The following is a 16,604-nucleotide window of genomic DNA, read 5'->3' as shown; positions in this document are numbered from 1 at the left end:
GGTCGCGATGACTGTCCGACAAGGGTTGCAACAACCTAGATGATCTGGGTCACGGCGACCCTAGCTGGACGCCTACCCTTCGCCGCACCGCCTACCCTTTACCAGCAACTATTAGCTCTTCGCCAACAGTATCCAACCAAGCCCTTGGCTAGCCAACTCTCCTTTTTTTTTTTTTTTTTTTTTTAATAACAAAAGTTTTTGCAAATTTAATTTGTCCAAACACTATTTTGCTCAAAAATACTTCACAATGGACTTTCACAAATACGATTTACCAAACACAATTTGCATTTTGAAAAACTCCTTGAACTCAAGGGTCTTTACATTTTCTAAAGAACTTTCCCCAAAAGCCTTCCCGAATGCACCCATTGTAGTGCCATGCATTATTCAGGGTGAAATTGACCAGGCTCTAGACCCAAACATGCCAATTCCGGCCTCATTCGAGATAATGGTAATGGCAAACATAGCTCACCTCGTTGGGGATTATGTTCGGGTAAAGATGGAAACCAACCCTCCATGAGTTATGTCGTGGATTGCCTAAGGAGTGCTTTAGCTCAATGCTCATCCACATGACCAGAAAACATTGATAGCTCGTCTCCAGTCAGTGTGTGGATAAAACGTATCCCAAAACCTAATGTATAGCCAATTAATTTAAGTTCTAAGAGTTGCTTAATTTTCTGTGTAATCATTGTAAATTTATGTTTAGAGGTCAAAAGATTTCCTAGGTAGCAAGCTATTGTTTCCACTTCTCGTTTTGATAGCCTAGAGTTTGGGTTCATTTTCTCTTTGCCCAAAATGATGAGACGAGTTCATATTAGATGCTTGAGGATCAAACAAGAGATGACTAAAATCAAATCAGTCCTCAATAATGTGTTTAGCTAGGAATGCACTGGCAAACCGGACATGATATCATGAAATCACCAAAACAAAACCGGTCTCTTGTCGATAATAACACACTTGGGGACTTGTCCTAGACTCTTTCCAAAACAGCAAATCTCTCTCTCTCTCCTCCCCCTCTCCCTCCCTCCCGGAAAGAGAATTGAAATGATTTTCTATGAATGATGCTGGATTAGGGTTGAAAATACCATAATTAACGAAAAAAAAAAATTACTTAAGAAAATGAATAGATTTTTGAAATTAGTGTGTTTTTGGTCGCTAACCAACTGGATTAACTAAAAGTTGTCGGATAAAGGGTTTGGGACTAATCAATAACAAATGTAACCTCAATATATAGAAAACTGGAATCCAGCACGTAAGTCACTAAGGATGATTTTCAAGCAATGTAAGTTTGAAGGTAATTAATAGTCAATCACGCTAAATTGATGGATGGATTGTCTTTCTAAAGTTTTAGGAAGAAAAAAAGTTTGACTTTAAAGTTGTGATTGAGGAAACTGCAACTTCACTTCTTAGTATTTGGGCAGAAATGACTCGAACAAGGAGAAGACCTTGAATTCTCCGTTTACTCTCTCTATGAGCCACACTCAATCAGCTACTATGATTTTCTTATTGAAGGTCATATCTTCTTCAAACTTGATGCAGCGAGGGGGGACAGGGGGTGGTGGCACCGGCGCAAGCCGAGAGACACCGGTCGAGGCCTGTGATGACAATGGATGGATGGTGGGCATAGAGCTGCCATCTGGACAATCAAAGAAGGCAAACTGAGGACGTGTCATAATCTACAGGGAGTAAATTCAAGATGTAAATTTTCCTCCTAAATTTTGAGGATTCCAGTTCTTTTAGGAATGATATATGGTGAAGCAAATCGATCGACATTGAGATTTTCCAAACACAACGACGATGTCGATTTACTACATCATGCCCACACGATAACTTCATGGGAGTGCAACCACTTTGTCGCTTAACCAATATCACTCATGCAGGAGAGTGCAGCAACATAACTAAAGAACAATTATTTTCAAGTATCTCAAACATCAAAGATAGCTACTTGTTACCTCCCAAAACACAGGGAATTTGAGACATTTCAATGATATTGACAACAAAGACCTAAAAAAAAAGGTGCAACAAAGGACATGGCCCTCAAGGTATTCAATGTGAATTCCCCCACTTTTGCTTGCCACCCACAACACCCGATCAGGATTATTGCTAACATTAGCCAAATAATTTCTAAATTCACCTAAGAAACAGGAGCAATGGAAATCCTAAAAAAATGTGAAACAAGACAAAAGACATCATCAAAATGGTCATAGAAAGAAGTATAAATCCATGGGCTTTTTCCTTAGCTTTTCAGAACTCCATGACCTTTGGAGCAAATCTCAGCAGCCTGTCCAAGGCATTGGGCAAGAACTTCCTAGCAAACAAGAAGCACACGCTCGTGCTCTTCCCATTGTACTCGCACTTCCTGCTCCCGCCTCTCAGCCTCTTCAGGAGCTCCACGGTCACCTGCCACCTGCCGAACCGAGTCGGGTGTGGCCCGCCCTTGGACCAGTCGACCCACGTCAAGCTCCGGTTCGAGTTCCTCCTCCAGAACTTGATGCTCACGAGTGTGGGCAGGTAGTGCTCGTCCGAGTAGCAAGAGCCCTTGCAAAATCTCCTAAACACGGAGATGTATTTCATGTCCGAGACCACCTCAACCGCCAAGCCCCGGTCCATCTCGAACCACTGCGACCCTTTCCGCCACTGTCCAATCTGGATCACGGGCCGCATCCGCAAGTTGTATCGGCCTCGGCCCACAGGCCCAGGCTTGTCGTAGGCCTCAACAAATGACCTAGTCGAGCCGACGAGGTAGGAGTAGATGGTGGTGAAGTTGAAGAGGGGGATGCATGACTCTGAGAGGAGGACAAACCGTTGGTTCAAGATGTCGAGTAGTGCATTGGCGAGGAGGCGCCTCTCGGCCTCTACCATGTTGAAGTTGCCCCACTGGACCTCCTGTGTGAACCAAAAAATTGAAGCGTTAAATATTTGAGTGACTTGACTCTGCAATAATATCCCTAATCTTAAGCTATATTATCATTATACAAAGTAAACCTGACCTCCTATGTTTAAGGAATTTAAATGTTTTTCCTTTCTCAAATGCCCTCAAACTCTCATTTACAAATTTTGATTCCATAAAAAAAATATGTTGATTAATAATTGTAGTCTTCTCGGGAATTTTGATTTCAAAATTTGAGTTTTCTTCTATCCTACAACAACTTCCCATCATAACTTACTTTCCAATACCATACAGAGCTCTCATTTAACATTCATTTAAATTCATTTTCTAGAATAAATCTCTCATCCTCTTTTCCTCACGCCCGTGTGCTTTGTTGCTATTACTTACAAATAGAAGTATAAGGGAAAATAATTTGAAAAACAGAAAAGAAGAAAAGTAAAAACAAAGAAGAAAATGGGCTTTATAGAATGAAAAGTGAGAAGGCCGACATCATAGAGAGACATGGGTAAGTGAGAATGGCCATGGGCTTGTATATACCCAGCAAAGTCAGAGGACATTTAACCCTTAAGTCCAGGCCTAGCTAAGTTGCATCTGATCAAGCCCAGCAACAGAAGCACGCATAAAAAATTTCTGCAATATCAACTGGAGATTTTTTTTTTTTCTCCTGCTAGTTTTAATTGAAAATCTTTCGGGTTACTAAAGAGGCAGAGATATTTTTCTTTTTTCTTTCACTCGTGCGAAAAACAAAGTTTTTCAGGTACTATACGCATTTTATGATAACGAAGTTTGGTATCGGGAGGTTCAATTCGTAGCTCTTGAAGTTTCGGCGGCCAAATTCGGCTTTTACACTTTTGCACTTTTCACTCAGGAGACCGCGAGAAGAAAGGAATGCCGAAAAGGAAGCGAGGCATTGGAACTTCTCTCTTTTTGAGTTTCATGCAAAAGGAGTGGAATCCAAGCAAGTCTCGAATGTGGCAAATTCCATGCGATCTCCCCACGGGACGGGCTCGGGCGTGAAACTCCATAGCACAAGCTCGATTTCCTCCATCCTACCGGAGTGCTATCGGATCCCGGTAGGCCGCCTCCCAGGTGAATCCCGCGACTTAACCGGGTCATGAGCTAGCCAATTATGCATAGTAATGGCAATGTTCTTGACTTAAATAACAACTTACTAGATGTTTTCTTCATGTCAATAAATGTTTGGTTGACACAGGAAGGAAAGCGGATCCGGGAACTGTTCATAGCAGACAAAAGAACTCGCTGCTTTCGTGAAATTTCATCACCTAAACGCTAGATAACCGCGAACTTATGTTAAGGTTTTACATAGGCCGTAGCTCAGAGGGGCATAGCTTGACAGGACACAGCCTAGCTAAAGCTTAAACATAGGTTCGTTTTCGATTAAGCCTTCACCTAATATAGGGTAACTTTTCCTTCGGCGGAATTCGATTGGTCCATCGATTTTGCAAGGTATTCACAAATCAGATCATAATATATACGCAATCTTTACTTTTACCAAAAAAAAAAAAAAAAAAATATATATATACACACGCAATCTTTACCGAGATTATGGAATTCACAAAAATTGCTCCTCATGACTCGCCCCAAGGTTATATGCATGCATTGAAGTCGTGTAATAAAAACCTTTCACCATGCATTGTACTACTTGTGAAGAGCTTGTCTCATCTAATGTTTCATATATGAGTGATCGAGATTTTTATTCGTATGATATGATCAATGGTGCTTACGTGACCTAAAGAGGCTAGAGCAAGGCCTAATTGAAAATGAATTGAAAAGGAAAGATTGGACGTTTAATAAAGGCTGCCCATCACTGACCTTACTAGGAATTCTCCGGCCGTGGAAGACTGAGCCTTCGCTTTCCCCGCCGTCCGCCGTCGCGTTGAACGCTGGATGAGAGTGGACGTAGATGGAGAAAAGACCCTCGTGCCCTCGGAAGAACCTCTCCCACAGCGGAGCGAGCGGCAGAGGGCCTCTCGTCAAGAACAGGAAGGCAACCTTGGGGACGCGCTTGAACGGGTACTGTCGTATTTTGGGAGCCATGGACGCCCTCCAGAGGAGCTCCCTATCGTCCATGTCGTGCATGGGGGTCGGCGGGTCCAAGAAGTCGCTTACGACGGTGCGGCACCATTGCGTCGGGGTTTGGTTGAAGAGAGAAGGCGGCAGCGGCGAAGCGGGGTGGTTCTGGAGGGAGAGTTGATTGTTGTTGTTGAGCTGGAGGGATAGGTTGAAGGAGGAGAAGTTATTGAGAGAGATGGCAAGGCCGAGGCCAAGGGCCAAGCCGGAGGCGAAGAGGAGGAAGTAGTGGATGAGGTGGTGGAAGTGCATCTGGGCGGTGGCGGCGATGAGTTTTGACGTTGGTGGTGGTGGTGGTGGTGGTGGTGGTGGTGGTTGCTGTTCATTATTCTTCATGGTTTGCTTTTGAGAGAGAGAGAGAGAGATGGGTTGCTTTAGGGAGGGAGCTGCTCTTTTAGATTTTGGAGAAGCTAGCTGGTGCCTGTTGCCCTTGTTACTTGTTAGGAAATTCCATTACTTATTTCCATAAATTGGGATTTAAATTGCGAAAGAAATCTACTTTTATGAATTGCTTAGGGGTTGCATTTAATTCCACAAATGGGTCGGGTTTTACCCTTTTCAACAGCAAATGGATATAATAAATGAATGGCTATAAATATATATTTGCTAATTTACTACATAGTTTGCCACGTGGGAATTCGTGCATTCCCACCTGAAATGAGAAATAGAGTAATTTTTGCATGTTCATGGACAACTATACAAAAAGAATGTATGGAAAAGGAAATAATTTGTCAACTCTAATGTGAACTGATCAATTTACGCGTACATATAATTATAACACGGTCTAATTCTAATCTTGACGGGATTTATTTTAATATATGGAACATAATTTGTGTCTCTAGAAAATTAAAGGAATTTAAAATAAAGAATGAGACATCTAGAGTGATTGAGAGAGACTAATTAAAATTGATATTTTCTGTTTCTCAACTTTGCAAGTGAAAAATGTCTCAAAAATTAGTACATCTTTGCTTTTATTGAACTAGAACTAGTAAAACAACTGGTCACTCCTCGATGGAATAGGATTTTATTTGTGGCCAAATGGTGTTCTTATGATATGATATTTAACACAGGATCAATAAAAGAAAAGAAGATAATAAAGTGATCGACAGGAAAATAATAATTTTTTCAATTTTATTTGTAAATGGAAAGTAAATCACGTATACTACAATAGCATTTGTGTAATTTTGTAGGAAAAATAGAGGTCAATCTCTAGGAATTATCATGACTGTAATTACTTAAAAGAGAATGAAAAGAGTTATGATAATTAAAAAAAAAAAAAAAAAAAGCTAGTTATAGAGAGAGAGAGAGAGAAGAGAGGAAAAGTTAGAATATAGATTAAGAACAAATAATGTAAAAGTATGAATATGTCAATTGTATTACAATCTTTGGAAGAAAAATAAGACTGTGATTGATAAAAGGTAACTAATTTTATAAATACCCGTTATCTGGTCTATTGTAATTATATCCAATTAAGAGAAATCGGAGCATATAATAATGTTTGTCCAACTAAGATCTTCCGAGAAAACAATTTCATTGAAATTATTTTAAGGACGCGTGGAAAATATGAGCTAACGATGAAACAATTTCATTAAAATGGATAAAGTATTTTAGTCAAAAAAGGCTTGGTCCAGTCAGGCCCACTTGGCCCATCCATCTCTCGCATAAGTTGGGCTTTGGCGTCTTAAGATCATCATCTCAAGGCCCAAAACCATGCATTCTCCCTCCTGGCTTGGAGATATCTGTTAATGTACTCAATGGTCTCCACTCGGTTACTATTGTTACTACGGCTAAGCCAAAAGAAAAATAGTCTTGCAGAAACATAGGAATCGAACTCGAGACCGATTAGTACACACAAGGGTATAGCATTGCGATCTTGTCTTGAGAGATTATTGAGTTGGTTAAGGCTAAATTATTTAAAGGAGTGTCAATAGTTCGATTCGGTTTGGATTTTCAAGGGACTCGAACCAAACCAAACCGTTTGGGTGTGCATTAACTTTAAATAGAATCGCAACCCAAACCGAAGACCCAATTTGCTTTTCCCATTTTTAATCACATCCCGGACCAAATAGAAAATGCATGAAAATCTAATTTCGATTCGCTTCTGACAACCCTAATCATCAATGCTTTGAGCAAGCCACGCATGCTTGTGCTCCTAAAGAGGGTCATGGAAATATGCATTCCTAGACGGTTAGTCGTGTATTAGAAGGTAGCTAATAGAGAGTTGGGAAGGTAAAAAATTAAGGCGAGCAATCATTATATGATAAAGGTTAGGCCCATGAGCTTGGCCATTGGATTTCGCCTCAAAGGTCCAATCCTTTAAAAAAATTCCGGGCCTGGGCCAGCCCATTTGGGCCTATGGGCCGACCTGATCCGGCCCTAATGGGGGCACGGCCGGCCACCCAATGGTGGGGGGCCACGCAGCCCGGTGGCCAGCCCTATCTACGACCAAGTCTCTCCATGTCTTCTTATCATCTATTGCTTTGGCACTGGAAAAATTCTTACCAAGTAATGGAATCAAGAGCATCCGGTGCTCTTGCAATGGAATACACAAGATTAACAAGTCTAGTGGAAACACCCTTCTTTGGAGAGCTTGATAAGTTCGGTCGAAGAACATTCAGCCCAGATCTTGAAGCGTGTACTAATATCTTTTCTTTCTGTGGACAAGTCAATATCTCTTTCAGGCCTTACTTACAACTAAGGATTTTGCATTCGATCTGTGGGGATGATCCATAAATTTTTACTGATTTTAATGCTTTGAATCTCTTTCTTTTCTTTCTTTGCAATACGAGGTGTTCACATCTTTCGATTACATTTACTCTCACGGATGCAATGCAAAACCGTTATCCACTCACCATATCAGATGAAGCTCCACCAACATGATGGTGGGTGTGTGACTCTCGAAATGGCTTTAAGCAAAGAGACGCCACTATTCAAACTCGGAATTGGACTCATCTGAAATCCTACCTAATGTTTATCCTAGAAGAAGACACATTCAAATTAAGATGGAAGGGTAGGAGTCCATCTTGTCACCGATGCTCCAAACCACTTTGGACCATAGGATAAACCAATCAATGCCCCCTAGTGAAAAAGAAAAACCCAACAACCTAATCCCATCGAGATAAAGACCATGGTGGGTCATTTTATCGAGCAAGAAAAATTATGATAACGAACCAAAAGGAAGATTTGTTGCCTCATGGGGATCTCCTCCAAATGAATTTTGGTCCCTAGAAGTGGTGTTGTATCATCTTTCCCGTCCCACTTTCATCCTTTGTCGCCTTGGGGAAAAAAAAAAAAAGAGCATGCTTTAGATATTTACCAGGGCAAAAAGGAAAAAAAAAAATGGACTGACTCACCTTGCAATGTTGTCCGGATTAACATCACAAGGACCACCTTCACTTGTCCAAAGTATGGACGGATAAGGTGGTATTGCATGCCTTGTCACATGCAATTACGCAAAAGAGTGTTTCTTTCCCTTATCGAGTCTCGCTACTTTGCTTTTGCTCTTGCAAGAGAGAATGACACAAAGCCGTTGTCTTTACTTACTGTACGTAAATTTATCGACAGGAGGATCTTATGACGTCGTTAATGATGTTGTGTGCTGTCTTATTGGGCTGCCCGTTCCTCCACTAAGCCAAAGCGTGCCGGTCAAGCTCTAATCGGAAATGAGCTTTATGTCACGTTCAGTTTTCGACTTCGACCTGGGAACCCGATGATAGTTCTTGTTTCGTACGGGCGACCAACCCTAGGATTGCTCGAGAAAGAAAGGAACTTATCAGATTCATCTGGTTGGCGTACGTGATCGGGAGGATTCCAAGTTTATGCATTGGACGTTAACATCGCATAGATGCTCGATCCACCTGGGGTTCGCTTGCATGTACTGAAAACGAAAGTTGTGCAAGGGACGAGATCTTGTTCAACCGGGTTTTATGATAATGTCACAGCTCCGAGGTTTCTCATGTCCAAAGGATGGTGAATGATCCAAGAAAACTGGGCGAACCTTGTAAGAGTTTTTCTGGTGTGGACTATATTAATTGATATTATAATTTACTGTTTTTACGGTTACCGTAAAATAATATTGGTTCAAGTGAGATAAAAGGTTTCTTAATTAGTCTAATATGAGATTGGCTAGTGTGAGCCAAATTGAGCCTAGCCCGTAATGAGAGAGCCTAGCTGGAAACTCTATAAATAATACTCAAGTCTCTCCTCTAACTCTATTCTCACATGTATCCTCACATAATGAGCGTTTACCTAATGCTAAACGTGAGGGGACCGCCTCATTGAGCTAGTGATACTGTGTTTCCCCTTCCGCTTCAAGATGGATCTCAAAACAAATGCGTTAATTTTTCTACTCAATTATACATGTTCTTGTTCTAGTTATGGAAATCTTGGGTTGCAAACATCCAACAAACCTCTCTTCTGCTCTCTATAATATTCCTAGGGATGGGCAATAATGTAAATATATATTATTCTAGAGTGTTTATGTAATAAATGTAAATAGTTGGAAGATAGGGAAATAGAATCTCATCCTTTTAAATTGAAGAGAGATCTACATTTATAATCTAAGTAACATTTATATATAAAGAGTCTCCTTCCATCATTTATATCATCTCATAAGTAATAAGAATCCAAAACTTCCATCTTTCTCTTTACAATTCTTATGAGTGTGTTCTTAAGACCACACAGGTAAGAAAACCTAGATCAACCAACTGTGATAATAACCTATGACTTGCATGTATTATCTTCTTTACATTTGGTCAAAGAGAGAGATCACTGCCTCAATGGGAGACTGTTCAATGCGTTCAGAATAATATCTTTTAAAGCTAGGTTGCTAATCTCGTGGCTGGACTTTGTAGATACGTTCCATATTGGCAACTAAGGATATCATGACAATACGTCAGAAGCAGCATAATTTCGATTGAAAAGCCAACTTGGAATCCAGTCCTCCTCGAAAATTTGACAGTAGAGTTTCGCCTTCATATTTCTTGAAAGATTGATACCAATCGAATTTCATCCGAAATGGCATCAATAACTTCACCAACACACGTAATTGTAGAGATCACAAAACCATCAAAATAGTAGGCCCACCGCAAACTCATAAAGAAACGTAGATATTTAGCATGACGATTCCTACCTAATTTTTGTAAAGTAATCTCGATCTGACCATACGTTCATGCTCACGACCCTCTTGAGTCCGACCTCAAACTAGACTACTGGAGGTTCAAAGTTGTTCACATATCAAGAAAACGTCCTTCGTACCATAGTGCTCCAATGCTAAACTTTGATTGAGAGGACAATTAGGTCACTAAGTAAGCAATTTAGGTTTATGCAAAGAGAGGTAGGGAAGATAATGATGTTTATTCATATGTTACTTTCACCGTCCTCAAGGATTAAGTTATGTAAGATTAATTTAGTAATTTTTTTGCTCTAGTGCATGTGTTGAGCTTATGTGTGGCACACGTCCGATTGAATAAAGTGGGGTGATCTTGTTAGGGATATTGGACCATTATGGAGCATAAAGCTTGTTTCGTGGAGTCTTATCTCCTTTTTACTTGGAGGGGAGATGCTTTATCCTTGTACTTTTAATATATTATCCAATTTAAAATTATCTTTCACCATCCTGATGGTGTATATCTAGAACCGTGTAGGGATGTCATCCGTGCTCTTGTGCTTTTCTCCCACCATCTCTTTTTTCAATACTTCGTCGGTCCACAATTGAAATATAAAATTCACTTCCACTAATGTGTTGATTAAATGATTGGGCTTCAATGGAGGAAAATTTAATTTTCTTTAAAATTATCACTTCTCCTTAATTCTCAAATATGATGATCTAGCTCGGATCAAGCAATGTTGAACTAAAGTTTTTTTATTTGATAGTTTTGAAGAGTAGGAAGTCGTATTAGAATGTTTTATTTTGAGTCATAGTTACCCCTCACTCACTCGGCATAACACGTGATACTTAGAGGTCCAGGATTGGCGACCGGCCCCATCAACATTTAATCTGTCTACAACTCACTCTCTCTCTCTCTCTCTCTCTCTCCCTAGAAGGAAGTAACATCAAGGAGCACATATCGGTCAGGGATTCATCTCATGACACGACTCGAACTTATGATTTTTCAAACGAGTGGCAAGCATAAGATCACCGAGCTGACCGGGCTCTGAGTGTTAAAGAAAGAGAGAAGCTTGCAAGATACATGTTTTTAATTGCAACTGCACAACACCCCATCTTTCAAGGAGGATCGGATGTTTTGACATTTTACATTACCTTCATACATTTTATTATTTTATTTGCCCTTTGATGGCCAAAAACAGCCTGTTCTTCTTCTTGGATAGTACAAGGTCTTTTTGGGTGAGATGGACGGAGGAATGTGGTCCACGTTAGAAACAATGTCGGGACAGATTTGCTTTAGTAATCTAAAGCTGCTTCCACCAAAAAAATGCTGATCCTCCGAGATTAGTGCATATCCCTATTTTCGAATCAATGCCGTGGATCTCATTCATCCAATGACTATATGTTAGGGAATGTAGTCGAGAATCGGAAGAAATGGATCGGAATTTATAGGGTGATAACATTCCTTTTAAGGAATTGGTTCTCTCATAACATTGCTAATGATTATTGGCAAAAAATTTCAGAATCTCTCCAAGGGAAACGATTGGCAAGAATGTTGTTTATCTTTTTAGAAAGAAGAATAAAAAAAGTGAATAAATTATATTAAGACGTAAAACTATGAATATACGTCTTAATATAATTTATATATGTCTTTTTCGAACCGAATGCAATCTTTAAAGACAAGTTATGTCCGAACAAATATGTTCTAAAAAAAAATGGAAAAGACATCGAAAATTTAGAATAAAAAAAAATTACAACTTTTTGAGGAGAAGAAATTATGTTCAAATAAACACAACCCTCCAAATGTTAAGAGATTAGGTCTAAATAGACATAACTTTCCAAAGTTTGTAAAAGCGCATAATAACCTTTAGATGAAAATAATAATAAAATTCGAAGGGTACCAATTATGATCCTTGAGTGAACGAGGACGAAAAATGCTAACCTCCCACCCGCACGCTAGTATTGAGGATCTAGCCCAATATTTTCATTTAAACAAATTACAAGACATCAAGACTTATAAAGAGGCCCACAGACTCCTAACTTTTCTATGTGAAACAAAGTACAGTGAAGGAACATATTTCTCCTATCTCGTTAACAGATTTCAATATGCATCTCATGTGAACACTTCCTCTTCCTATATCACGCGAAATTATAATTCATAAACGTTAGGATACAATACAAATTGAGATACCAATGATGACATAGAAGATCTATGCTCAGTACACACAACCAAAGTACTCGATAATTTGCAAGTCCATAAATCCGGACCTGCTTTCTACGTTGGATTATCACAATTCATTAAAGAAAAACATCGTGCCCGGTTTGCGTTGTCGTTGTCGGCTGGCCGATGAGGGCGAAATTGGAGTCAAAGGCGGAAGATCTAACTAGGGGGGCTTTTCCCGTGTGGGGACCGTAGGTGGGGGAGGTGGGGCCCAGGACGAGGGGCAGTTGGGGATCGGACGGTCCGGATGACGGATGACGGCTCGTGAGGGCGTGGGCAAGGCGGGTGGCCGGCGACCACGTGGCACGCTCCCCACGAGCACCTCGCGTGCCCTCTCTACGCCACCCGAACTCCCCCCGACCCGCCATTGCCCGATCCCCACGTAATTCCTCTCTCTCTCTCTCTCTAAAATCAACCTTTTACCAAACGCAACCCGCAATTTACGGGCACCGATCTCCATCCGTTCGATGTTTCTACACGTGTCGCGTTGCCTAACTGCAACATATCTCATATGGGATGACAATTCGTGTTCATTGATCATGTTCGTGTTGCGCCGACGTATGTGTTCATTGTAGAACCGATCGACCCGAACATGACAACATGGGTTAATTGTGTTAGCCTATTTGACATAGCGTGTAATATTGAGTAATGAATAGACGAGTTAATGGGATTGCATGATCAACCTGGCAAGATGAACCCATAAAACATATCGACCAAGTATCTTCAAATCAAATGAAAAAACATATTCGTATTCAACGAAATATAGTCGTGCCCGATCTTGTCTAAATGCATCATCTACCAACCTAAACAAGTTATAGGACACAATGCAATCATAACTCGTCGCCTCGTAGGATGGCATGAAATTGACCTGAACTCAATTGCCCTCAATCCAGAACTGCTAATTTCTTGTCGTGTTAAAGTTATATTATAATTTCGTGTCAGAAATAGCATACCCCTATCATTAACCTCTAAGTCATAAATAGTGTGAAATAGTTATAATTGAGCGGATGTAAAATGTTTATGGTAATGTCCAGGAGCTAATCATTCCTCTTTCGCCATTATTAATAGTTTAAATTAAACAGAGAACCAAAAGTAAAATCAAATACCTTACAATTAATCAATTTTTCTGTCCCCAAGCCAATGAAAATCTGCCTTCCGACGTCATTCGAACATTCTTCTGTTGAATTTTTCATTTCGTTTAGCTCTGATTCATTCCGGGGGCTGATCGCCCAAAGCTGTGGGCGCCGCGCTTTATCACTTTGATTCATTTCGTTTCACTTTGGTTCTTTCCTTCGATGACCACTCACAAAAACAAATCCTCGTACTTTTGTACTTTACTAAATTAAACTAAACTAATAAAAAAAAAAAGGAGTTTTCTCACGCTCTCGACTCTCTTGGATAACACCTCTCGATGCTCTCCGTGTATCTCGCAAGTTTTCACACAAGTTGAGCACTCTTGCTATGCAGAAGAGACCAAACTCAACCACAGATCATTCATATGCAAAATAAAAAATTATGGGCATTCCCTTTTTGCTTCATATGCGATCCTGTCGACAAGAGTCCAATGCAAATCACTGATGATTAGTTCCCAATTCGATCAGATTCCCAAAAATGGGAATCAAAGACCATACCAAACCATTGGTCTAATCCAGTGCTACCGGTCACTATTTTTTTCATGTTTACATTCGGATATCTTATTGTCCAAAGCATAATTGGGAACAAAATTCAAAGCTATAGACAAATCCTGTGCTAGCTTCTATTTTCTCGGAAACGATAAATTAAACCCACTAACTTTTTAAAGAAAAAAAAAAAATAAAAAAGTATATTTAGTCAATCCGATCCAATCCTTTGGAATTGGGAATCGAGAGCAATACTATTCGAACACGGGTTCCACTTTTAGGAATTGCAAACTGGACCAACACTTCTAAAAATCGAACAAAACTAGCTAATTCTTAAATTCAGGCGATCTATTTTGCACATCTTTAATGCAACCTTCCTCTAATACAACCTAAATTTTCTTACAAATCATTCAGACGTTGGATTTCTAATCAATCAGGAATTGCTTTCGAGTCATGTCCAACGACATTAGAGGAAAGTGCGAAAGCCCTTCTTTATTTATAAAAAAGCAAATGTGTACTAAACTTACAAGATTCCCTCTTATTATATCCGGGCGTGACGAGTGAGAGAGCAGCGAAAGCGAGAAAAAGATGGACAGAGAAAATCATTATTGCTTGCACTGATTTCTGTTCATGGCTTGCGGTCCAACGTAAGGAAAAAGATAGAGGGAGATTTCATTTCTGCCCATTGACCAGAAATCTGGTCTCGCTTTAATGCCTTGGCCATGAACGCGATCGATCGAAGTGACCTGCCAGCACCTCATTATGTCCCGTCGGTAGAACCCTCGTGAGTTCCGTGGAAGATGCACGCTTCTGATCAATGCGGGTACGGAACACTCCAAGACATTTGCATAACGTGGACCAATCAGGAAAATTTTTTAAACAAATCAGCTGCAAATATATATTGCATATATCCATTTCCAGCGAGAAGGGTAAAATCGGTTTATCCATGTTAAAAAATCTGACATTACTTATTTATAAAATTTACATGTTGGATGAATTTACTCCCATGTAAAGAAACTCAGTGAATTGCAAGCCTCAAAGTTTAAGCTTCTATGATAATCTATATAAAGAAATAAGATTTCTCACTATTTTATGTGGTCATTGCAAAAAAGGGTTAATTGAGACACAATAACAAAAGAGAAAAAAAGAACAAAAAATCTGAATTGAGTATAATATCAAGTTAGCATTAGAGGTCGATTCATGACTGATTGAGCTGAAATTTTACCAGCATATTCGTGAGACATTCTTTTCGAATCAAAATGGTTTGATTTTTGCTTGGAGCTCTCTACATCAAGTTTTTTGTGAGTTGAACCGAACCTGCAATTTTTGGTGAAATTTTTTATTGATCTCTTGTAAAATTTATGCGTATTCGCAAGAATAATGTTTTTAATGTCTTTGTTGCTATGAACTGTTTATAAGAGAAGAACTTTATTTATCCATTTTTGTTAATAATGAGGATTTTGGGTAAACTCTGATCCTATGATTTTTTATCTCCTCTTACTAAGAAGGTATTGTTTAAAAAGTCATATTTTATTTGTGTGCCTAATATTTATATTGCTCTACTACATAATTTCCTACTAGGTTTGCACAAAAGAGAAGATTGTTTTACTCCATTACACTAATCCAATATTGCTCGAGTTGTTATATACATATATACATACATACGCTAGGAAAACTACCCAATCCGTCATAAATCAATTGTACAAATACAAATTCAATTTTCAAATTTTCAAATTTGTCCAATTTAGTCTTAAATCTTCATGCAAATTCCAATGCGATCCTCCTGACTAATTTTCACCGGAAATCATCTAATCATCGTCGGACATCCTACTTAACATACTGCAAGCAATTTTCAACGAAAATTAATAAGGAGGGCCACATTTGAAATTGTGCGTGAAGGATTAAGACTAAAATCAACAAAAATTAGAAAGTTTATAATTGTATTGTTGTTTGCACAATGAGTTTATGATAGATTTGATCATTTATCCTGCTCTATGTATACATACGGCCTGCCACTTCCTTCATGATAAGTTTTCAGGTTGGATTTCCTAATGCTATGAGTATTTGATATCCGGCGACATGAACTTATGATCCACCTTTTTACGCATCGGATGCTCGCCAACATATTCAAAGCATGACCCCTCATGCAATAAGTGCATGATACGAGGCTCTATACACGCATGCTGGATGGATTCGTCCTGATGATTTTACCTTCCGTTCTCTTCCTTTTCATCTATAATCACCTTTGATTTCTCCATTCCTTATCTCCAAGAAATTCTATTGTGCCTTGATTAATTCAACATGAAAAAATAATTAATTCTCTTGTTGGAGCGTGGTCTTGGAATATTCAATCCAAACGTCGTGTTGTTCCTAGAAAATGTCGAAGCTATGAATAGTGCGAACCAATTCATACGTCTCTCTCAAGCTACTTAGAATAGTCATATAAGATGATTATGTCATCCAAGTAACTTACAATTACAAGTCGTAATGAATATGAAATCCTAACCATTCGATGACACTACGAGGGGTGCCAAAAAGGACCGGGATTGTGAAATCTTGAAAGCCGGGTCTTTTCGACCTCCAGTCGTGTCTAAACGTGTGAATTCATTTCGACAACTACAACTAAACATGCAAATTCGTCAAAAAACTGAAAACTTCGGGTCTATTAGCTGCAAATGG

General features: G+C 39.4%; 1 protein-coding gene across 1 annotated transcript; it reads right to left on the bottom strand.

Moving 5' to 3' along the window:
- Nucleotides 1-1,906: 1,906 nt before the first annotated feature.
- On the bottom strand, nt 1,907-5,373 carry LOC104434412 (glycosyltransferase BC10). The gene is made up of 2 exons (XM_010047348.3): nt 4,721-5,373; nt 1,907-2,883 (listed from the first exon to the last, which is right to left on the bottom strand). The coding sequence occupies exons 1-2, from the start codon at nt 5,312-5,314 to the stop codon at nt 2,242-2,244; spliced, it is 1,236 nt and encodes a 411-aa protein (XP_010045650.2). The 5' UTR covers nt 5,315-5,373; the 3' UTR covers nt 1,907-2,241.
- Between the last annotated feature and the right edge of the window lie 11,231 nt (nt 5,374-16,604).

This window comes from Eucalyptus grandis, chromosome 2, assembly GCF_016545825.1.
Source record: "Eucalyptus grandis isolate ANBG69807.140 chromosome 2, ASM1654582v1, whole genome shotgun sequence".
Classification (NCBI taxonomy): Eukaryota; Viridiplantae; Streptophyta; class Magnoliopsida; order Myrtales; family Myrtaceae; genus Eucalyptus; species Eucalyptus grandis.
Note: the sequence above shows the minus strand (reverse complement) of the source record. Positions and strands in the feature narration are given on the sequence as shown.

Excerpts from the sequence above, each read along its gene's own strand:
- LOC104434412 (XM_010047348.3), bottom strand. The coding sequence starts at position 5,314 with ATGAAGAATAATGAACAGCAACCACCACCACCACCACCACCACCACCA. Across the intron at positions 2,884-4,720 it reads GCCGGAGAATTCCTAGTAAG|GAGGTCCAGTGGGGCAACTT; the intron begins GTCAGTGATGGG and ends TGGTTCACACAG.